The 24,518-nt window shown below is 43.3% G+C and overlaps 1 protein-coding gene across 6 annotated transcripts; it reads left to right on the plus strand.

Moving 5' to 3' along the window:
- Positions 1 to 1,001: 1,001 nt before the first annotated feature.
- Positions 1,002 to 10,717, plus strand: ptger2a (prostaglandin E receptor 2a (subtype EP2)). 6 transcript variants are annotated; one of them, XM_037470986.2, is made up of 4 exons: positions 1,002 to 2,805; positions 3,178 to 3,305; positions 3,874 to 4,818; positions 9,010 to 10,717. In XM_037470986.2, the coding sequence occupies exons 3-4, from the start codon at positions 3,997 to 3,999 to the stop codon at positions 9,268 to 9,270; spliced, it is 1,083 nt and encodes a 360-aa protein (XP_037326883.1). In that variant the 5' UTR covers positions 1,002 to 2,805; positions 3,178 to 3,305; positions 3,874 to 3,996; the 3' UTR covers positions 9,271 to 10,717. The 6 variants fall into 6 exon arrangements, with proteins under 6 accessions (XP_037326883.1, XP_037326848.1, XP_037326867.1 ...); XM_037470951.2 differs by having other exon boundaries at positions 1,002 to 2,801; XM_037470970.2 differs by having other exon boundaries at positions 1,002 to 2,801; positions 3,878 to 4,818.
- The last annotated feature ends 13,801 nt before the right edge of the window (positions 10,718 to 24,518 follow it).

Genomic DNA, 24,518 nt, shown 5'->3' on the forward strand with positions numbered 1-24,518 from the left:
CAACAGATAGCATTTCCCTCAGACTAACATCTGATCCATATTTCAGTGAGTAATTACAGGTATTATTACAGGCTGCTGACAGGAGATATTCACCAGAAAATCAATGGGCTCATCAATGATGCATGCAATGACTATTAGCAGGCTGCCCACAGACAGACACACACACACACACACACACATTCTTTTGACATGAAGATGTGAGGAGGGAAATCAAGGTTGTTTACCAGCAGAGCGGGTTGTAGGAGTCGAGGCTTAGCGAATGATTGAACCGTTTCAAAAGGGAAGAGCACAAGGAGATAGCAAGGATCGCCGCTTAAGATTGTCTACCACAGTAAACTCGTACTCATATTGATCCAGATCCTGTCAAGGGCCCCCAAGAGATCCCAAGTGTACGAGAAGAGGAAAAAGGAAAGGAGAGGAAAGAAAATTAAAAAAAATTAAATGACGGGAAATTTAAGTGAGACCAATGGAGGAAAGGAAAGGTAAAGGAAATGAGTAAATAAGTAAATAAATTAACTGATGAGTAATAGATCAATTGAAAGGGAAGGGAAGCAAGCAAGAATAGACAGAAAATAAAGAGGAAGGGCCAGAAGTAAAGAAAAAGACAAGGCACACGACAGGAATCAAACAGAAGAAAAAAGCAACGGAAACAAGAGGAAAGGAAGGCAAAGGAGAGGAGAGGTATTTTGGCAGCAGTGAGGGCAGAGGGCAGAGGGCAAGGTAAGGCAAATCCGGTTTAAAAGGAGAGGAATGACTGGAGTGATCTAAAATAACAACACAAGCAGCGGGAGGTGAAAAGAGGAAATAAGGATGTGTTCAGGATTGTAAAAAAGTAAAAACAACTTTTTGAACAGTCAGGTTTTAAAATGCTAATCGCGTACTGTGCATGAATTACTCTGTTGCTTGCTTATGCTATACGCTCTATACTTTCTCAACATTAACGTGTCTGAGCTTTTTCTGCAAAAGAGACTGACAGGTCATGGACGAGAGCGGGGCAACGGAGTGAGGGAGGAAGCAGCGATGGCGTAATGGCCGACTGTCCTAATTAAGAACTCCTTAATGGGCCTGAATAAAAGGCACTCAAGGGCTCTCAGCCAGCATCCTTTTAGGAATCCCATCTGCCCCCATGTCATTTTTAAAAAACGAGTGAAATGGTGCAATTTGGAATGTCGTTTAAGTGGCCGGTTGGGGTTCACGGATGGAAAAAAAAAAAACACAAACACCCGATACGAAATGAAGGCCTTGAATCCTTGTGATTGCTGTAGGACAAAGAGTGATATCCACACGTAAAGACACACAGCAGAGTAAACGTGGATGGTAAACGTGTGGGGCGCGTGGGAGAGGGCACTGACATGTCCATCCACGCAGCAGGTTCCACGATGTTCCCCTAAAAACGGGCTGTTTTTGTTATTTATTAATCATAATTGCAGCCATACATGCATTGCACATCTGGTGCATCCACATCTGGTCTCCCTCTTGATTCAGATAAACCAATGGAAACATATCAAAAACACATATGCAAGAGGTTCTGCAAACATGTCAACTTTAGAAACAAATTTTGATTTTTTCTAAAGATGTGTACATTTGGAATCTGTGGATAATAATCATATTTCATTAGCGGCATAAGTGAAAAGTCATTTTCCAGTAATGTGGAATGTTAATTTAAGAGAACATTTAAAAACATATTATTCAAATTTAAACATCTTCAGTGGGAAAAATGCTTCTATGGTGCTGTTTCACATAATTTAACATTGTAACACATCCACCCTGAGATTTAAGAGCATATTCACTACCTACGTTTTTTATACGTTCTTTTCATTTATTTATTCAACCATTTATAATTGACATTGGATAAAATATACAGGCATTGTCACTGTGGCAACTCTCGCTAATTAAGCTCTGGACAACAAATTTTTCTTTGGATTTAATTATGAACCAGTAAAGAGTCTACTCTGGGCCACAGCTTACGCCGAAACAAACCAACTGCTCCTCAGTCACATGAACTCAATAACCCCCCGAGAAACATCGCCACAACACATGCCTATAGGTGGCACTAGGATGATTGACACACAAAACGTGAGCCCTTCATTGAGCTTCTAACCTCAATAAATGTAACTTTACTTACAGAATGTCAGTCCGTTACAAGTACAATGTTACAAGTAATGTAAATATAGAGTTTATGTCCACTAAATCATGTAAACGTTATGTGCATTTGCATAATTAATATTTGAACAGTGTGCATACACGTGTTGAAGAGGATTTATGTGGCTTTGATAGACATGTTCCTATGTCTCTGTCCCATCTCCATTTGAGGGTTTGCCTGATTAGCAGATTACCTTTTAATTAACCCTTTTTCAAATTAACTTGTGACTAGGCACACTTCCAAAAATGGTGGTGGTAGACCACCTGCTTTAATAGATCAAACTATTAAAGGTGAGCAGTGGTATTTTAAGCCATGCCTCACCGTTTTTAATGAGAAAATGATCAAAACTCTCAACATATTATTTATTATGGCTTAGCACAGGGAGCCTCCGCTGTAGCTCCAGCCTGTAGGCACGCGCCCGTGGGCGTGTCCGTTCCCTGTGACGTCACAGCATCATTCCCCATACCGCGAGCCAATTGATCCTAGACTCCTCACAGCGCCGCGCGCCTCGCCCTCTACACACCTCACTTTTTGTTTTTGTTTAAAATAAAATGCGCAGCGGCGTCACCGGGGAAGCGACCGACAAGTCGGGACACATTTCTCTGCACTGAAACACAAGGAGGTGGACGTCTACGGTGAGGTAGGCGTAGGGGGGCAGGTAGGTGAGAACTTCTTTACTCGAATGAGTTTCGCCGCGTGAGGGGAACAGTGTTTTTTTTCCTCATTCGGAGCGACCTTCAGGCAAAACTCAAACGACACACGTGTGAACTTTCCCTCGTGAATGCAACACGTTAAAGCGCGAGTTGGAATTAAATCTGTTTATTAATACGTATTTAGTTGATCTTCCATTCGGCCCTGATTGTATAAGTTGTAAATAATGTTTTTTTTCTAAACCCAAATACAACTTTGACAGCCAGTCAGTCAGTTCGCTTCTCGTCTCACTCTGCGCGTTGTACACAGCTCAGAGCGCAGTATTTCTTTCTCACTTTTGAAAATAATCTAACTTTCATTTTCCCACACGTTTCATTTGTCAGTTTTAGCATCCAGCTGAGCTCGCGACTCAAGCAACACCTGGACACATCTGTCAGAGCTCCGCTTCAGTGACATTTGGACACTTAACTTCCTGCAGGCATCGCCAAGACACGTCGGGCTGAGCAAGTAGGTGAGTCACTTGTTTGATGCACCACGCGCACGCGCACAGGCACGCAATGACATGTGTGTTGTTTTAACCACAAGAGAGGTTCAACATTCTACTGAGTATGATCCGTTTCTTCATACTACAGCACAATCGCCAATTTGAGGAGACGACTCCAGTGTGTAAAGTAGAACCACTGGGACAAAAGAGGAACAACTCTGGGTTTCACAAGTCACACTGGCGCATAGTTCAAGCCAGGGGAAGTTTATATATAAAAAAAGAATAAACCGTTTTATTTAGAGTACGGCTGTTGTGGGGGTCTGTCTGTCTGTCTTTTGGGAAACAAATGATGGGACATCTTCCTGGGGATGTCAACAAATGCTTTTGTCAAATAACTGGTTGATTTTTGGGTAACTGGTTCCTCAGATTTTCAGTAGAATATATAAAAGTAAAATCAGAAAACGGGATTTGTCATCACTTTGCAACTAAAATGCTATACTTGCAAAAAATATCAAAATATTGCTTATTTTTTCTGTTGACCATCAGTAACTGCCATAACTAAGCCGCCGTTGTTTTTTCCTTTCTTTCTGTCCAGCCAGGATGGCTGCAGACTACTTTATAGGGACATTTTTTTGACGCTTTCTTGTTTTTGGAGGCGGCGCCCATCTTTATTTCCAAATTCAAATCCCGGCCAGCTAACCCTCCCCCCATACTTGCGATGGCGAGCGACGACCCATGCCACAGCAAGCTCCACATTGACTCCAGCCAGAGCCCGCTGGTCAGCGCCATCATGTTCGCCGCGGGCGTCCTCGGCAACGTGGCCGCCCTGGTGATGCTGGAAATCCGCCGGCGCAGGGACACGAGGAACGGGAACATGTGGCGCCGCTCGCTGTTCCATGTCCTCATCGTGGCGCTGGTGCTCACCGACCTGATGGGCACCTGCCTCATCAGCCCGCTGGTGCAGGTGTCCTACTCGCTCAACTCCACCTTGGTGGGGATGTCCCGTGGCTCTGACAGCATCTGCTCGTACTTTGGCGTCAGCATGACCTTCTTCAGCCTGGCCACCATGTCACTTCTCTTCTCCATGGCGCTCGAGAGGTGCTTCGCCATCGGGTACCCCTACCTGTACAGCCGCCACGTCACCAAGAAGTGCGCCTACATCGCCATCCCTGTGGTGTTCCTGCTGTGCACGCTGTTCTGTCTCCTCCCGTTCGCCGGATTTGGCAAGTACGTGCAGTACTGCCCCGGGACATGGTGCTTCATCGACATGAACCCAGCAGAGAGGGAGCACCGCGTCTACGCCAACCTGTACGCCACCCTCATGCTGGTGCTGGTGCTGGCCATTGTGGCGTGCAACGGCTTTGTGGTGTACCAGCTTTTTCGGATGTACCGGCGGCGGCGGCGGAATGGCGGCTCGGTGATGGCGGCGGCGAGGCCTGGGGGCGAACGCAGGGTGATGTCCATCGCCGAGGAGGTGGAGCATCTCATCCTTCTGGTCTTCATGACCATCATCTTCATGATCTGCACACTGCCCCTCGTGGTAAGATGGCGGCCGTTGACTTGCGTTCTGTACAAAAATATACATTTGTACGTAGCTTTTTATTGTAGGCTAGTAGGTTAGTTAATTTATTGATTAGGTCAAAGGCTCAGTTAATCAATATTGTTGCCTAAGTAGCAACTCAATGAGCGGGCAGGTCTTGAGGGACTTGTTTTACCCAACATCCGTTACTTAGATATTACACATCACTTTGACATTTATTTGCTGGCTTTCTAAGTTAAAGCCAAATAGTGTGACGGTTTGAGAATATCTTGTCTGGAAAATTGTTTGTGGTTGTATAAAGTATCTTGACATTGGGGCATTTATATGCTTAAAACATAATTGATATTAAGAACTAATGCCTATGAATGATGTGTTATTCATTTGTAAACATTTATTTCACACTTGAAATGATGTGACTGTGGCATATGAATAATACATTATGTGCATGTACCTTTTTCTTTATTGGGCGTATTGTTCCATTTTCCAAAATCAACAGAGAAACAAGATAAGACAAGGTTTAGTAGTAAATATCCTCGAATTCTCTAGAAAGCTACATGCTTCTGAGGGAGTAAAGTGAACAAATGTATCAATAACAAGGGCAAAGCGTAATTGCAAAAGTCCTATGAGGAATCTGGGGTTTGAACTATGATGTCACCAGGAACCAATTTAGACCGGGGCCGTGAGGAGAAGACAAAAGTTTGTCTCAGAAATTGTAATTCTACACCAGTCGCCTCTTCAGATGCCTTGTTTGCAAACAGCCTTAAAGGGGAACACCACCTACCTCATCGCCACAGCTTAAGAAAGTTTGATCAATATTGATGAACTTAAGTTACTCTCTCTCAAAACCTGAAACCTGAGAATGAAGTCTGGAGCAGAGGGTGATGGATGGCTAGATGGAGGGAGGGATTCATTTACGGGACCGTTGGGTGGATGGATGATTGATGGATGGAATTGTGTGGATAGATAGAAGGCTGTATACTTGGATGAACGGATAGATGGACTAAATCAGAAATCCAACCTACAAACCACTCATCACACGCTGATCAGCCACTGAGCAGACCCCTGGCTAGAGCTATATGAAAGTGCTGTCTTGTTCCCCGCTGCCTCTTGGCTGTGGCTGGAAATGCAGAGTCACAAGCCTCATGTCTGGGAGGATTTCTGCACTACAGCTTGATTGAATTGTATCCGCGACCGGGAACTTAAATGGGTTTGCGAATAAGCATTTCGGAACAGAAACATAGACATAAAATGTTTTTTTTGAAAAGCATCAATGGTGTCTTAAACTGTCCCCCTGCACACCCGTCCGCGGGTGAAGGACAAATATGGGGACACAAGCTGTCTCTCATCAGGGGAGAAAGGGATGACTCGGGCACGCTAAGGTTAGACAAGGAGGCAGCCGACTGCGGCAGATCTACAACCAATGAGGCAAATCACTCCTTACAGTGGGATGAAATAGCCAGTTTCAATTTGTCTTAACAAACGCCTATTTACCGACTCATTCAACGCGATCAAACGTAATTAAATATGCCGCAAATTGCCTTTCATGTTCATTTTTAAATTGAATTAATAAGCGACGAGTGCACAGTCAGCGCTCTGTGGGCCTTATAGTTGATCCAGAGATGACCTTTCCCACCTTTAGCCGGATTTCAACACTTAATGTGCCCTGCATTTATTTGAGTGCTACTCACGTATCTCTGAATCACACAGCCTGGCTCCTTATTATAGTTAAGAGTTCCATTTCAAATGAGAGTAAATGAGCCTTTAAATTGGACTTTAAAATGTCTTGAGTTTCAGATTTCAGATGATTTCAGAGCGTTTCTATTTTTCTTTCCGCCGTTTGAAATTACGAAATAATTGGTATCGTTTCCAGGCATTCGTTAGCTGCGTTAAACAGAAATGAAGTTGTTGGCTCGTGCTCCTTTATTTTTGTTAAATCACTGTTGATTTAAAATCCTGGCAGCACGGAAAAGCCCCGAGTGCGTGTTTGGTCTTTGTTACATGTGCAAACAGGGTCCAGGGCCTCCACGATTTTTGAACTTTCAAGTCTGAAACAATCCAAAGCAGCCACCACTGGAAACTTTTTCTGCAAATAGTACAATGCCCCTTATATTACTGCAGCATGATCTTAAATGCGCAACTGTCCAGAAATACTTTCTTCAAGCAAAAACAACCAAATTCTTTGAATGTATTTCAGCGATAGCAGAGTCAATCTGCCAGTGACAGGAGTGAAGTGAGCTCGGTCCATGCAGTAAGAGAATGCTCGCCAAGATATAATTCAATACATCATTCATGAACCTTATGAACACTAACGGGTACCCAGCCAGAAGTCTGAGGTCACTGATACACTCACACACAGTGAGATTATATTACAATTTTCTGTTGTGCCATCTGTACGTCGGCTATTGTATAAACATTCAGACATCAGCCTTTTTTGCATAAAAAGAAACCGACATTCAGAGAGATAACAGAAAAAGCAAACACTTGAAACACAGTCGTGTCCTGACACGTAACTAATTTTGTCAAAATACAAAAATCTGTTTAGTAGGAACAAACATCCGCGGATGAGGGCGGGTCACCCGCGCCACCTGTGGAATCCTTGAGTTACCGGCCTGTGGAAATATATATGCGTGCGTTTTTGAATATATTTAAAACGGGCTCCTTTATTGAAAGGAGAAAAAAAGCCACACAACCATTTTTATGAAAACATTCCCCGATGAAACGTCCAAGTTATGATCTCGTGCAGTGTGAGGATGCAGCTGCTCTGCACTTAAAGACACCGCAGTGGTTGGCTAACTATTCCCGAGGTTGTTACATAACATCAAGAGTTTTCCTGCAGCTCTTGGGAAAATCCGACAAACCGCTGCTATTGAGCGGGACCCCGTTCAGTTCCTTTTTAACAGCTGTGTGATTGGCTGGTGAAGGCGGTCGTTGTCGTCCTTGGCAACGGTTCTGCAGCCAGGGGTTCTGTGGCTGAGCAATAGGAAGCTGGCCTAATAAGATTGGCGTGGCATTCTTGTTTTGTTTTTGTTGTCTTTTTTTATGGGAGTCAAGCAATAAGAGAAGGCAGCGCTGAGTCCGCAAACTCATCGCCTTTACTTTCTCCTCCACTTTAATATTCATTGTTCAACTCTGACCCCCCCAGAGAGAGCGTCAGCAGGAACTTTTACAACATGCAAACAAGTCAGAGCTTCCATGGATTGTATTAATGTGCTGGTTCCCAACCTTGTGGGGGGGGGTATAAAAAGGCATAGACAGGATGTAATGAATGAAATCTGCAGCTCAGCGGCAGTGCTACTAAAAAACAGCTGTATGTTTGTTTGCCATTTGGAGAAGGTCTGAGGCTCACAACAACGACTGTGTAAAATAGTGAGGCGGAATACAGTTCATCATCTTACTTTAGGCTTGGTTTAATTCGATTGGAAGAAAGTTAACGGCTGCACATTTTTCATTTCACAAGAAAGTCGTTCCTTACAGTGATTGTGTTTTACATTTGTATTATTCTGTAAAAACCCTGAGCCGAGTTATTTCTGCCGTCCTTTTAACCCGTGTGAGATCCATCTCCTGTGCACATGTTCTGGGTGATTGCTTGGCAGCCCTGCTGAAAGGCAAGCAAGGCGACGGCGACAGGGAATCAAATATCCTGTTTGAATTAGACCGCCATGGTTCTCTCTGCAAACATCCCATGTGTCCTTGGATGAGTGAGAGGGATTTGCTCAGTGTGCATGATTTTGGTGCAACATGCAGAGGGGACAACGCTCTCTTTTTTTGTTCCACAGTGATGATTTATTTTTACCGCTAACCCAGGAAGTTAGTGGAATATTCCATTGACACTAATGAGAATATTTTCCCATTGAGGCCAATGGGATTACGTTTGCATTGAAGCGCTCTGTCATTTCTAAATATCAAGGCTTATTAGGAGAATGAATATAGAGAGATCATGGCTGGTCCTCTGACCACAATAACGGGCCAGTATCTTGCTCATCCAGACCACGATTAGCTTGGTGAACTGGTAGGAACAGAAACAAAGAAAATAAAAGAAGAGATGTCCTACTTTGGGGTGTCCCAGTGTCCATGTGCTGCTGCTGCTGCTTTAGAGGGTTGACTGTGGGATTTAAACCAGGATGTTGTCGTTGGCGGGATGATTTTATAACCCCACTCTCTCTCTCTCTCTCTCTCTGTCCACCTTTTCAGATCCGGGTTTACATCAACAACTCGTATAATAACGAGTCTCACCGAGAGGACCTGAAGGCCCTGCGCTTCATCTCCGTCAACTCCATCATCGACCCCTGGGTCTTTATCTTCCTCTCCCCTAGTGTGCTGCACTTCTGCTGGGCCTCGGTGTGCCGGGCTCCCCTCGATACTTTCAGGGGCTCTATATTTAGGTCGTCCATTGCCAAAGAGAGTAACCTCGCCAACCTCGAACTGTCTCGCCGGACGCTGGAGTACACCTAGCATTTTATGACCGTAATGGCGCCCTGTTATTTTGTGCCGGCATTTATCGGACTCTGGATTTGGATGCCGCGCTGTTTGGAAGAGGAGAGGCCCGCGACATCCCTCAGGCGCGGGTGTTGTTTCTTATCTACTTTATGAATGTGTTTCCATTAGATAATAGCCCTCCATGTCTAACAGGGAAAATGTCGGAACCACTTCTACTAGCTGGGGGCCGCCCTTTCAGCTACATGTTGTAAACATTTGTGAAACCGGGACATCTTGCCTCCTTTGCTGCTTAAGTTTTTATACAAGTGTATTTAAAAAAAGAAGCTGCTGGTGGAAGAGAGAAGAGTATCAATGGTTTAGCCTATGCTGTATTAAGCATGTGCAGAAGCCCGTTTGAGAACACGCAGAGTCCAACCCAGAAAAAGTCAAGGAAAAAACCCAACAACTTGAGGCCTTGCGCTAAACTGCTGCTTTCCCGACTGTTTTGACCGGTGCACTGACGACATGTCATATGGACTCGAGTATAGAAACCAGGGGGCCGCATTCAAAAAGCATCTCAGCACTTATTAAAAGAAACAGGTGGCAGGACTTCTACATGCCAACCAACCACTATGAGCATGAGAATCGGCTACTTTGTAAGCTTCTTTAAAAGTATTTTGCATGGTTAAGTAAAGGAGAGAGAATTCTCAACTGTTACGACTTGAGTTGCTACAGGTGAGCAAAGCGGTGCACTTTTGAAAAGCATACCTGTATATAATCTAGACGTGAGATACTAGTATATAAATATATTAAACTACAACATACAGATTTTTAATTTTCAGGGCATGATGTTTAAAACATTATCTCATCACTTGTGGTCAGCTTTGGTAACCTTTCCCATCGCAGGGCTTGTCGGATTCCTGCTGGAAGGGCAAGAAGCCTGAAGAAACTCTCTGGAATACAAGAAAGTCAAAACCACTCAGGGACTGAGTGATAAACACAGAAACGGTTCTGCTGAGGGTGAAGAATTCATTTTAACATGTCCAGTATTAGCATATAATATTATGTATCCAGCAGTGGGCAAATATTTTTTGTGGACTATGTCTGTAACGCTCATAGAAAAATTATTATGGCACTCAAATATAGCAAATGGTGGTACTTTTTGAGGCGCAAACCTCCTTTTATAACAACTTTCACTTTCTTATAACTTCATTATGAATAAAGGTGAACTATATGGTAGTCATAGAATGTTGGCGCCTTCACCCACAAACCGCCAGCTCAGCTGAAATACTCCACCAATCTCTTATAAAGCACCTTTAACATGATTAAACTCTTTTCGTCTGCCAAGAAAGACATGCTGGAGCTGAATTTAGAGGGAGCCACAAACAAATATGGGGCATGACAAGCTGTCAAAAGGTTTTTGGAAAATCTTGCTAAAATTCCAATGAAATATATGCTATATTATGAATGACAAATAGAATTTTTTTTAAAAATACCATGTTTTAGTTTTCATCCCGTCAGCGGTCTTTACGGAACTTATTCCTTTCGCTGGGTCCTTCTGCTCCGTAACGTGACCTAAAAGTTATTTGGAAACTATGACGATGAGCCACCTTTGTTTTATGCATGACTTTTACTGCGTAACATCTCTTAATAGCCTCTCTGTCCATAATTCACAAAGGACGTGCGCTTATTTAAATTATAACAATGTCTGGTTGAACTGACTCAATTAAGCCAGATTTTGGTGGAAGAAGCAGCACGTTGTGGTTTGTTTAATAAGGTGGATTCATCCCGGGTTACGCTGCACAACGCAATGAGGCAAATTGAGACATCCACAACAGTTCTTCCTCGGAAATTAATCAAATTCAAACAGAAGAGGATGAGCTTCAACAGGATTGTTTGCAGGATCTAACTGGGTTACGAAAGAGCAGCAGGGTCCAGTTTGAATTAAAGGACATTTGGCCCACAGTGTTTATGGACTTTGGCCTTTAACTTTTAAAGTGTCATATGTGAGTGTGTGTGTGTGAGAGCGGTGCTTTGCCTTTTTCGTGTTGTGAGAACTGCAGCTTATTTGCCTGCGCTGGGCAGCTCGGTGTGAAAACATTCAATGTTTACGACGGCATCTATCTGCTTCCTGTGGCCGTCACGTGAGTTTGGCTTCCATGCGTTATTGCAAATATTCCCAAGTGCATGCTTCTCCTTTTGTGTGCTTACAATAGGTGTGTGTGTGTGTGTGTTTGTGTCTGAGAGACAGGCAGCACTGAAATGTATTAGTCTCAAACCGGAATGCTACCTACCTGGATGTCTTGTACTCCGTAATTTTAAAGTACTGTAGACTGAATGCACTGAGTGTGTGTGTTTCATGGCTTGTGTAAATAAAAATCTCATCCAGCGTACTTATTTTTTTGTCTGACCTGACTTGTAACGCTTTTCCAACACACACACACACACACACACAGTTTGGGGATGGGATCCAGATGTGGCAGGTTTTACAATTAGACATTTTAATTTTGTTTTCTCTACATCCGCCTTGAGGAATTTGCGCCCCCCACCTCCCCATTCAAGGTAAGTTTACAGCATGTTTTCCTTCATGCGTGTGTTAGACCTCTTTCTGTGGTCTGAGCTAAGTCGGCCGTTGTTGGAGGGGGAGCGTTGACCACATCTGTCAAATCGAGGCCATATCTGCACACAGGAAGTGCCTTGTGTGATCTAGGCTTCCTTTTTGCCAGCAGAAGCAACTTTTGTGATCATATGTACTCTGTCTCTGTGTGGGATTTTTCTTTTACCCCTACATCCGCAACACTTTGATGGTTACCGTCACATTTTGAAAAGCAATATTTCAAAGCTGCACTTGAAGCGAGAGAAACAAAAAGGTCCAACTACTACGTCCTGTGCCACTGCCAGTATCGACCCAAATACATATCAAATGTTTCCTGTGGGAAGGGAGGAGACATCGCAACATTTAGGCGATAACAATAATTCACTCCTGTTTTCTAGCCGTTCTACCTAGGGCTGCAACTAGCGATTATTTTGAAGTGTTGGCAATGAATTTCATTATCGATTCGTTGTGTCGCGTGATTATTACATCACTGAGTTATGAAGCAAAAATAAAACAAGAACCGAGCCAACGTAGAGGAAAGAGGAGGCAGCAATGCCGGCAGTATTTGTGAGTAAACAAAAATGTGTTTTTGGTCTTGCTAACGGCTTTACTGCTGTTATTAGTGAGCTAAAGTAAGCCTGCGTCTAGTGACCAGTAAACAGCAGAAGACCTGCTGGAGGCTCCTTACGTGGTCCTCCCGGGCCATGTTACGTTGACTTTAGTTTATTCAATGTGAAATGCTCGCGCACCTTGGACGACTTGACTGGAACACACGTCTTGGCCTGTGTCATGTGACTCACAACTACTGCTGCTGACTGCTCTTTCCTCTACGTCGGCTCAGCTCTTATTTTTTTATTTTGCTCCGTGCGCATCAAAAGTGAGTGAGTGATGTAATAATTGCGCAACAAATCAATAATGAAATTCGTTGCAAACACATTAGTTCTATCCCATGTCCCCTGACTTTAACCAAAAGAAACCTGATTCTTATCACCTCATTTCCTCCCTCCTCCTTCCTTCTTTCCTTCCAACCTCATCCAGTGAATGTGCGGTAATCTAATTCACACAGATTTATCATTTGGGATTGGTGCCGCTAAACGCTGTGACCCGTTTCTCCTGTCTCCTTCTCTCTTGGTTCCTGTGGCGGCTGGTACATTATATATATATATATTATATATATATATATTATATATATTATATATATATATATATATATATATATATATTATGATATCTGGGCAAAAATATAGGCTTTTCCTGCACGTCCTCCCTGCTTGTCTCAGCTGGTCCTATTGCGGCAGGTCTAAGAAGCAGTTCACTGATTAAAGTTAAAGTGACATAATTTCCTAAAAAACATTGAGATTTGGCCCCCCCTTAGCCCTTCGCCGCGCTCTCGTCAGGGCATGACGCGCCAGTTAACAACCTAACAAGAGCAACAACCGGCAGTGTCCTTCCAAGAAGACCCCACCCGAACTCGGTACGAGAGAAGAACTTTGCTGGAGAAACTAGAGGTAAAACAGCTGGTCCCAGATCAGCCTGACCTCACAATCAGACAACGGACCGGTGTGAAAGGTGTGAAATATATATACATATATATATATATAATACATTTATATAATATGATATTCATATTGGATATTTATAGTTACAACATATTCTGAATATTGTTTTAGATTTATAATTATATATTTTCATTTATATACTGGACTGTTTGAATCAGATCTTTTTATTATGTTAAACTGTTGGAATAAATGTTATATATTTAACTGCAAAGTAATAATGCGTGTTTTATACATTTTTTTGCAATGAATCATACTTGGAGGTTTACTGAAACTGATTGGCTGGCCCTACCAAAAAAAACAAAAAACAGCAGCTGCCATTGCTCAGTTCCTTATGTCTATTAGTATTTAGTCCCACCCATATTTGTTCCCCTTTGACAGTTTTCCCTGCTTTTATTGATTGTGATTTATAAGTCATGAGTTGTTACACCCCCTCATCTAAGCTCACCCCACCTATACCAGAGTGGGACCAGGGTATTGCCTCGGGATTGAACCCGCACTGTTGAAACCTTGCGTCATGTGATGACATTTTAACAACCCCTCTCCCCTGTGTAATTACCCATAATCTACTATGTGTATCCTGTTTGCGCTTTGTCATATTAGTGTCCTACCAGAATACAATCACAACCAGACGTCAGGAGCATATCGGCCTAATTAAGTTATTACCCGTAATTGATGAGGGCGATTAATCAACCCTGTCTGTGTAATTGGATAACGCAGTGTCTTCTTATGTGCTGATTATGGCGCAGGAAGGAAGGAGCTGACCCGTGGATGGGGTCTGTACTCCCAAGAGTGTATGCAGAATAGTCTAGGCTGATTCTCAAGATATAAAAGATGGTGTTTGGCCAGTCCAGATAGAGAAAGCACCAAAAAAAGTTTTACAAACGTCTTGCTGCTGTGCTCCTTGCAGTCCGACTTTAGATCTCCATTTGAAAATGAGAACCCATCTTCTTCCCCCTCATTATAACGAAGGGACATTCTTCCCGTAATGGCCTTCAAAATGGTTTAATTAGTCCTTGAGGCTTCTCTAACACAAATCACATTGTGGAGATACTTGAAACCACGAAATTGGGAGACGCTATGCCTCAATTTCCCTCTTTAGAATGGGGCTCTCTAGTTGAGTGTCCCTTGATGGGAGATATTGTTAAAAGCTTCATAAATGCATAGCCGTAGAGTTTTAAGGATAAACACACTTTACTTTAGTTTTGGTGCTTTTATATACAGACTAAAACCTTCCGTCCTTTAAACACAGTTTAATCTTCGAATGGACGCGTATGAGGAGTTTTTATAACAAATATTGAACTTGTTTATGCTAAACTTATTTGCATGTCCAGCAATAAGTCAGCTTGCAAATGCAGTTGAAAAATATGTATATATATACCAAGAAAATATATATAAACAAGACCAATGGGGGCTGTACGTGAACTCTACAAGTCTGCATATGAGGAAACCTTTTGCCTGCAGCATTATACTTTCAAGCCATTTATCACATACGTAGACATGAAGCAAACCTATGAAGGGACATTTTTTATATTTAGTATACTACAAATAATATGTACAAATAGTATTCCACATCTGTTTCTGGTCTCCCCATCTCTAAGCTTCTCAACAGCTATCGAGTGATATTAGGGAGGATATGCAAGCAATGGATGGGGAGGCCATGGACATTTTTATCTTTTTATTGAATTTCACTGTGCACCTTGACTTGGTGAGGAGTGATTTGACCTTGAGAGCGCTTCCTCTTCGAGTTCTTAACATTTGAATAAAAGATTGAACGGTTACAGGCGCTTGTCCCATTTGACACATTTCCCTAGCCTAGCATCACCCGAGTAGTTTTTTTACGTGCGCAAAAACCACTACCGGTCTTTTGACCAGTCTATTGTCTAACATGAAAAGACGTTAAACATGGGGAACAAAAGAACAGAGGGCCCAAAATACTGTAGAAAGATACTTAAAATAACAACATACGGTAGGATGTGAAAAAAAGGAACATGTGTGTCTGACTTTTTGGTGGGTTTGACGTTAGCAAGCAGCATGTGTGGAACGCTATATGGTGCAGAAAAAGTTCAAATCTTTAAATTTGAAATGGTTCATAGCGTTTCCTCCCTCCACCCACTAGGCGTCATTCCCCGATGAGAAATAGGCTGTATGAATCAGACCGAGAGGTGTTTGGACCACTAAGAGAAAGAGAGAGGGGGGCAGGGGGCCGGGAGAGAAACCACTTCCTCTGCAAAGAAAACCCCATAGACACACTCATATTACATTCTTTTTCAAGTTTACAGATGGAAAACAGGGGCAAACACAGAGACGATGACAGGAACAGCGAAGAAAGGGAAAAAGAGTGGATGAGCCAGAGAGGGGTTTCCCCCCAATCCCTTGGATAAAGAGTAAAAAGGCGTAGGATGACGTAGGATGAAGTCCACTCTTGCACGCAGCAATGACGCACCTCTTACTGGACAAGAGGAATAGTAGAGCCCAATTACAGTGTGAATATAGAGGCATGAAATCAGTTTACTCCACCAAGTAAGTGAGGCACCATCGTGAAATATTTGAGAAAAAGCACACTTTTTAGAACTCTGAAACTAGGCCGGAATCAGCACAACATTTTCAGCACACATCTTTTTATGGCACAAAGAGAGGGGAATGCCTTGCAGTTGAATGCCTCCCTTCAACCAGTCCGTCCAAAAGATTTACCCATTGTGTCGTAGTTACGCGAGAAACCACACATGTGACGGCCAGCCAGTGGCCAGAGTGGACTCTGTAAAGGGTGTGTTTAGTCGTGGGAGCAGAGTCAGAATTCAGCAGTCTAGACATGTGTTGTCAAGAGTAGAAGAAAAGCAAGTTATTAAGTGTGTGTATATGGGAGGACAATATTTGGCCTCCTTCCCTGTGTGCACAGGGGTCAGGCAAGGGTGTGTACTAGCACCAGTGCTCTTTAACATCTTCCTCCTTTGCGTCACCCAGCTTCTCCATAAGGAAATTGAAGACAGCAGTGGGGTGAAAGAAGTCTGTGGGCCAGATGGCAACCTCCCCACTATCAGGAGGTCGTAACCAACCACCGGGCTGCACACAGTGGGGGTCCTTGAGCTGCAGTATGCAGATGACTGTGCTCTTGTTGCTGCCACTTTACAAAACCTCCATGTTGTCCTAGATGCAGCTATGAAGGTTTACATCAGGATGGGGCTGAGCATCAACATCACCAAAACAGAGGTAGTATGTATGTAAGTGGAGCACCAACATTCACCCACTTGACCCATCTTCAGCATCACTGATAAGCATCTGTCTGTAGTACCATCATTCAAATTCCTGGGGAGTATCTTCCCCGAGGACAATAACAACAAAGTCCAGAACAGAAGACAACCAGCATCAGTTGCCTTTGGGAGACTTTAAAAATGAGAACTTATATCCCCATACAAACATCTCTGTATCAAGCTGTCTGAATCACCACCCTCCTCTACGGTTGTGAAGTTCTAAGTATTCACCTTAATCGCCTGCCTCACAAAGGGCTGTATGGCCAGCTCACCCAAGGCCAAGGCTCTGTAGTAAGAAGAGCTATAAAGACCAAATAAAAACAGCGCTAAAGAAGTGTAAAATCCAAAATTAAAAAAGGTTTCATATAATAAACCAGATCCACTGTGATGTCATCTCGGAAACATGACAACAATTGAGATGCCATCGCCTTCAATCATCCATCAGTGACTGGAGCTGCAGAAGGCGAGGGCTGTACAAATACGGTGTGACCCTTCCAGTGAAGCAGGCTGTTCTTAAATTTTAAAAAAATGTGACGTAGTTTAGGGTGTAAACCACTTACGCCTGCTGCTCTTATGCAGAATTTCTGTTTGCTGGAATCATACCAGGAAGTTGATATATTTTGCAATAAGACAAAAACAACAGGCAGTAACTGATCACTAATTCAAATGTATTCAGACCAGCTGAACATGTCTGGTTCCCCTCATGTTCTATTTGAATTATCTAACCCAGAGTATCATCGGCTGATGTATTGATTGGGACTGTGTTGAAAACCTTTCAGAGCAGTGGCCGATCCTGAGTCACTGCTTTGTTGTGAAATGGCCTGTGAACTTTCACCAACCGTTGGTAATAGCGATGAGCCAACAGCTGGCGCGAAGCCTGCGTCTTTCTACACTCCAACGACGGCAACCTTTTCTCCTTCTGTTCACAAGTAGACCGAGACGCGTCTCGGGGTCACGGACCACGGTTTGTGTGTATGTGAATGTGTGTGTATTAGTTGAAAGTGTGTCACTAATGCATGCGAGCCATCTTGCTGTTTTGTCAGGACTTGCAGCAAACAGATTAAGGCTGGCAAATGCACACAAGCTGGAAGCGCACACACACTGTATTACAAACGGTGGAGTACTTCTCTTGCCCAGACGATGCCAGACTGGTGCCTCTGTGGTCTCCCCACTGATGTTTCTGTGATCGCGCTGGCCCTGAATGGACGTTATTGATCGCAAATCCTGTTTGTTCTCCAAACCAAGCCAGCGAAAGTGAAGCGTGATCAGTGAAGACTTTGCAGGTCACATCTAAGTTCTCGCTCTCACTGCAGGATTTATCGATCTCTCTGTCCTTCCCGGGCGGCAACCTCGGCTTCTGAAAGGTGAAGCCAAGTCTGAAATGGGTTGAACCCCAATTTCGGTCTGATGGATTTTTAGATGCCGTCTGTCAATTAGTCAAAATATGGTCAGTACTGTTCATACTGATGGTCCAAGATAGGGATGGCCCAAAATGTAGAATTTATGACCCACAAACCCCTGTGACTTCACTGTGACTTTCCAGTGACTCCACCCACGCCCACGTCTTACAGTCCATGGTCTTTCCATGTTTTCAAGGCAATGGATATCGTGCAGATCGTGGCCAAAATCGGAGCAGTATTTCTGACTCTGCTCTTTGAACAAAAATATATCTGCACCGAATGAAGCTTGTAATAATATTGACTTTGTTGGTCCTATTCCTATTTGGCTTTTTTTGTTAACACGTGCTAAGTCTTCCCTTTAATATGGGGTGGGCTTCTTAGGAGACCCACAGAGAGCTCGGTTTTCCATAGATAATCTCCCTGATGGAACATCCTGACATGGGACCGGACCAGCGTTCCCACGCTCTGACCATCCCGGCCCGGAAAGGTGAGCTCTGACTGCACGCTGTGACCTCCTGTGACTGCACGAGACCGCGGCCTCTTAGCAATCAGCGGACGTCCCTAAAGTGAGTGTGTGTTAATGGAACTTGGTAACTTGGTGTGTATGTGTGTGTTCAAGTGGCTATTTCCCAGCACCATATGTCAGTAAAGTGATGATGTAATCGCCGTCTGGATTAAATATTGCGCACATCCCATTCCCACATTCCATCGGCTTTAATGGTTTTCAGATACTGGATTTCCCAGAAATCAACATTGAATCAAACTCCAGCACTATAACTCCTGCTACCTATAGGCTTCTGATATACCAGGTCCAAATTTTGATGGATAATTTAAGGAAGGAGTAGAAGAATACACAAGTGATGTAAAAAAAAAGTAGAACTGACATTAAATCGAAAGAAAGCCATTTGCATCTCCTTGACAGTTTTATTTTTAAAATCTTTTTATTCCACATTCCCTAAAAAAATCTTAAGTCCTGGGTTAAATCTATGTTGTTTTATGTTTAGGATTCTGGAAACTTTGAGTGATCATGTGACGCTATACGGTAGCTAATTTTCATCCCACATGACAGGTCCATTTTCCTGCTAAAAGCTCAATCCATCTGAGCAGGAATCTTTTGAAATCTTGTTTTGAAGGGGAATCTGAGGACGCAGCTCGGTTGACGCTGCTGAGATGCATTCCGCCATATTGTAGTTACGAGACGCTGCTGTAGAAGGGACAGCAGTGTGGTAGCGGCTTCCAGAAAATCAATAAAATGAAGGCGGATTAGGATCCAAATTGAAGGCAAAAACCACCATAAAACCTGCCATATATATCTTACCTTCACCGCAGTCGCTTCAATCAGAATTGGTCAACCTTAAGAAATCCCTCCCTAAAAGTAGAGGCTGACGCTACCTGATAATGTTTGCCATAAATCTAACACAAAAGACACAAAGCAGTAGGTAGAATTCAGAATCCGTCAAACAAATCTCATTTGTTGCGTGATTTATGTGGCGGTTACTCTCCTTCAAATGATCCAGTTTGTCAGGATTCAGATGATACACTCAGTCAGGATGAAAGACGGGACATCAGAGACAGTGCTTTACTGGGCCTGTTCTCCTTGTTTTTACTGAACGCAAAGCCTGTTTCAAATACTGTGTCCATGTACTTTGGATATAATTGGAGGGTGTGAAAGATTCCGGGAAGTCTGCTCCACATCAACACTCTGAACCCCCAAAACCAGCGTGAAAGGTTTTCTTTAAAACACAGCCTATATCATCGGTAGGAGCTTTCTAACTTTCAAATGAGCCTCGAACACATTGTCTGGCATGACTGCTATGCCAAGCAACCAAATAGAAACTGAGAAGAGGCTCCATCTTCACTTCATGTATCTGAATTAATATGGTGCCAAAAATCAACTCAGAACAGAATGGAGTACGTCACTACATTTCCTGGAGAGCAACGGGGAAGGGGGGGCAGTAAGGGCAACATACTCTAAGATCTGTTCCAACAGGCTCAGTGTGTTCTGTTCTGTTCAGTGCACATGTGTGCGTGTCTGGAAGTGAAAGTGCCGTAGGTGATCCTTCACCGACGAGAAGATTAAACTGCTGCCACAAATACTCGATGTAAGAGCTCAAAACCAACAGTGCATGTACGCCGATAGTACAATATCCTTGTTGAACCCACAGAGCCATTCCTAAATATTGACATTTCTCCATTTGTTCATCCTCTACACTTTCTTCCGTTTCCTCCGCTCTCCCCCTCACTCATAATTTTCCTTCCTCTGATCGCTCTCCATGTCCAACTCCCCCTCCAACCCTTGGCCGTCCATAAATATTGATGGACCTCTCCTTATCTCTCCTTTTCTGACATGTCTGTACTCCCTCGCCACCCCCTGCTGAATTACGGCACAAACTGAGGGCCCCCCTGGAAACGTTGGCTGGGGCCTCAAGCAGTTTGCTGGTTTTCTTTTTTTTAAATCTGTAAGTTTTAGCTTTAGTCAAGAGTCGACAACCTCATAACGTCTCTTCCTAACCACTCTTAGTTGTTCACAGGCGGTTGTGAAGGAGAAGTCTTAAGAACTGTCTTCTTTTTATTGGAAAAAAGAATTTGTTTGACCTTTTTGTTTCCTTTTTTTTTGTTGCAGCCAGGTGATTAAAGACCTAAAGGCTTCACAGATGGTGAACCATTAATTCTACCTAATCCTATCGTTGGTAAGGAGTTTATTTTTTAATAAACCATAGATCATTATTTTAACGTGCAGTTGGACTGGAACTGTGTCTCGACTGGTTTGATGAATATTCTCTTATTGCCACTTGGTGTGTTGCTGTGGTTTTGTCAAAAAAAACAACTGGATTCACAAAGTAAGGTGTGAAAGTATGCGATCTGTGAATCTGGGTCCCTGGGAAATGGGTGAGCGACCGACGTTGAACCTTTAAATTAGGACTTTTAGAGATAACAGAGTAAACACAAACGCAAATGTAATTCCTCAAAATTGGGTCACAAAGCGATTTCGGCCGACTGCTCATGTTCAATAATTCAATATATACATATTTCCCTCGTGAGGAAATCAGGAGACAGGAAAGGTATCCCGTTAATAGGATTGTGTGTGTTTTAGGGGCGTGAGACACACACATACAGATGAATGCTTGACAATGCCCGAGAATGGAATTTCGCAAAATCCAACTTTGAGGAGCTGCCATCTAACCATTTTCTCCAGCGCTCAACTGTTGTTTTTTCTCACTGAGTTAATCTCGTGAATTTCAGATATGTAAGACATTATTTAACCATGCGGGCTGCAAAATTGTATTGTCTCCCATCTCACCTAATGCTTAACCGGCAGCAAAATTCTCATAAAAAAGTCCTAAAAACACTCAATGAACTTCACTGCAATGTTCTCACCAAACACCACATCCTGAGTGGTGAGAACCTCATTAGATTCACTGATGTGTGTCTTGTTTTTTTTTAAAGTTGCCCCGCCTCCACTTGGTGATTTTATTAAACAAAGCAGTCAGAGCAGCAGACTTACTAGATCTGCTTCAAGAGGTGATTGTACTATTTCACACAGGTCATGGTCCTTCAGCAAATCTGCATTCTCTGTGAAGGCAGCTCACTCGTGTAGTGTTGTGCTGCAACACATTCACGCACAAAACACACATAGAACCTTCAAATACAACCTGGCTTGTTGCCAATCAGATTTGCAAGCATTGATGTGCTGTCAGTCCTGCCTGCTTGATTTACCTGTATGTGCATGTGTCTTGTTCAGTGTTGCTTGTTTTTCTTTTCTTGTTCGTTTCTCTGTTATGTGCTTCTGTGGTAAACTGTGCTTCCACTGTAGGTGCGTGTGTTCTGCCTGACTGATGCTGCAGCCTGTTGTGGTTGCTAAAGTACATTGTCGTACACTTTTCTTTTGCTGTGTACTGGTGTTGTGTATACATTGTGTTCGTTTGCCTATGAATTTTTATTACATTTCCTTTTGAACTTTTGATGTTATTTTATTTCAGCCTGCCTTAAAAACAGCAGATGGAAACTTGCCTGTCTGGCTAACTCTGGCTCACTTACAGTACACCTGTTGATTGGTATGCATTGCCCCTGCAAAATAAATGGATAAATAAAGTTGAAACAGCCGCCATTCACAGAATAATGTATCGTTCACCTGGCAGACTATTTTTTTCAGTGGATACGGGGGAAAAAACAGCAGAGGCGATCACTGAAGATGAAATTACTTTATTCTGTTCTTATCTCATCCTTTCACCCTACAGGGTGGCCTTCCCATTAATCACAACCATGTGTGTGTGTGTGTGTGTGTATGAGGGTTATAGAGGTTGTAACAAAATCAAAGAAGAAGGTTTTAGAGAAGACCAATTATTCACAGCGCCTCAAACTAAATTGTGCATGTTTAAGATGACGCACACCTTCCACATTTAACAAATTAAGTTTACAAATGACCACGTCGTCCACTCTGCTGTATCCGTGTGTGCGCGCTTTCTTAAGTGCACAGAGAGTTATTGGACGGCATGCAATCTGTTACCGTACTCCTCAATCAATAACGCACACGCCAAGTTTTTATCTGACACAGGGATCCTTATTCCCACGTCTTCAATCACTGGAGAAATCTCTTGATGTCTTTACACCTCCATTTCTCATTTACAAATCACATGTTTAATGCATATGTGATGTCTATACGTTCAATTGTTTCAACTGATGATTGCATAGAATAGACTTCCAATAGAAAGACAGTGCAACCGTGGTATGTTCCTACCAAGGATAAGACAGCTACCCATTTTTAACGGATTAAACAGATTAGATATCAAGCTTTGTATAATATAAAGCCCTTCATAGACTGCCACCCACGCACAAGGTTGGAAAAACAGGAATGTAGACACCGAAGAGAGGTGAGAGCTCTGACACACATTTTGCAGTTCAGACAAGAGAGAGCGGTTCAGGCCTATCACAGCACGTGTGTATGTTCCCGCTCACTTGGAGAACATAAACGCTACAGGTCATTCCAGAGGGACAGAGGCAGAGGATGATGTTTACGGGGTCGCACATGGAGACACAAAGACAAGGCTGTTTTCTCTGCTGTTCCTTCATCAACCATATAGAGAGACCCTTAAAAAACACACACACACACACACAACTATTAACCATGTCAATAGGAAAATGCTTGGGGTAGATGCAGTTCCTTTTGTTCCCTATTGATCTAGCAAAAAAACTCTTAAAGTGAGGCATTAGACCCAATAGTCAGCACAGAGAGACATGATGTTCATCAACGTCTGGTGTCCACAGAGCAGTTCGGCTGTGTCTCAGTACGTACTGCTGTGCGTCGAAAGGAACGTTTGCGCAAAACGATGGCGTTGTTGCGTAATCACCGGCGCGGATTGCCACAGAGGAGCGCCGCTGATGTTTGTGGCCTCGCGGTGTTTACTGCAGGATTTGATGTCCTATATAGAGAGGAGGTGACTTTTTCCACTGATCTTCCAGCGAGCAGGGAATAAGGGGAACCAGCTGTGCCGCCTCAGATTGAGCCAGTTTCAGCTGAGCTTTTATTTACTCATGCGAACGAGAGGACAGCCAAAGGTGTCAGGGAAAGTTGATGTCGGCCTGTAAATAATTACACGGCAGGAACTCGTGGGATGAAAAAGGAAAGCCCATTGATCTCTTCTATTCGCCGGTTTAACACCATGGGTTCTTGATAAATAGTTTAGTTTACTCGCTTATAGCTCCATAAGTTAAGTTGCGGTGCTCAGGAGCCTCAGTGAAGCCTTTGTTGGGCCCGCTTGTGTTTCAGAGGCTGAGGACCAGCAGGAATGCTGACCTCTGCTCCTCCCCATCTCCCTCCCTGCTTTGCAATCGGCTTCCAGTAATAACATTCCTTTTTAATCCACGCTGAAATTCAGAAAGCCCTGAGTGGGAGAGATCTTAATCTGCCGTCCCTTAATGTTATTAAGAGCCGAGGGAGCGGCAGAAATAAACTTGAAAAACCACACGGGCCCGTGTGGTTTTTCAAGTTTATTTGTGCATTTGATATGATGAGATCGCTTTGACTTAAGTAGAATTGTTTTTATCTTTTTATCAATTCGAGGTCACAGGTCAAGGAGTTGCAAGTGAGCCTTCTAAACGTGACGCGCAGACTGAAATGCTGCGTTCACACCAAACGCAAAGCGAATGGTCGCCACGCTTTACTCGCGTGAGATTACTCCCCCAAACCAGTTGAAGTTAATTTGCTTTAATTTGAGTCTCCTTCATTCGTGCTGGTAAGGGGGCCTTGCTTATCTCTGTGGCTTATCTCCATAAAGATAGTTCTCATTTCCGCTATCCACCATAGAAGTAAACACTACTTCTGCTATGTTCCTGTTGTGGAAAATACCCAAACGTTCGGTCACCAACCAACTCACAGGCGTTCAGTCTCTGCTGCGGAGCCTCTCTGTGGTCATTTCCAGTTTCAGAAGGTATAATTACGCTTTGGCAGCAGGACGGCGGTGATGACGCTAATTGGCTTTTG

This window comes from Pungitius pungitius, chromosome 3 (genome assembly GCF_949316345.1).
Source record: "Pungitius pungitius chromosome 3, fPunPun2.1, whole genome shotgun sequence".
NCBI classification, from domain to species: domain Eukaryota; kingdom Metazoa; phylum Chordata; class Actinopteri; order Perciformes; family Gasterosteidae; genus Pungitius; species Pungitius pungitius.

Bases quoted from the DNA above. Each gene is read 5' to 3' on its own strand.
- ptger2a (XM_037470986.2), top strand. From the start codon at position 3,997: ATGGCGAGCGACGACCCATGCCACAGCAAGCTCCACATTGACTCCAGC. The intron at 4,819-9,009 runs GTAAGATGGCGG...CCACCTTTTCAG, and splicing joins TCTGCACACTGCCCCTCGTG to ATCCGGGTTTACATCAACAA.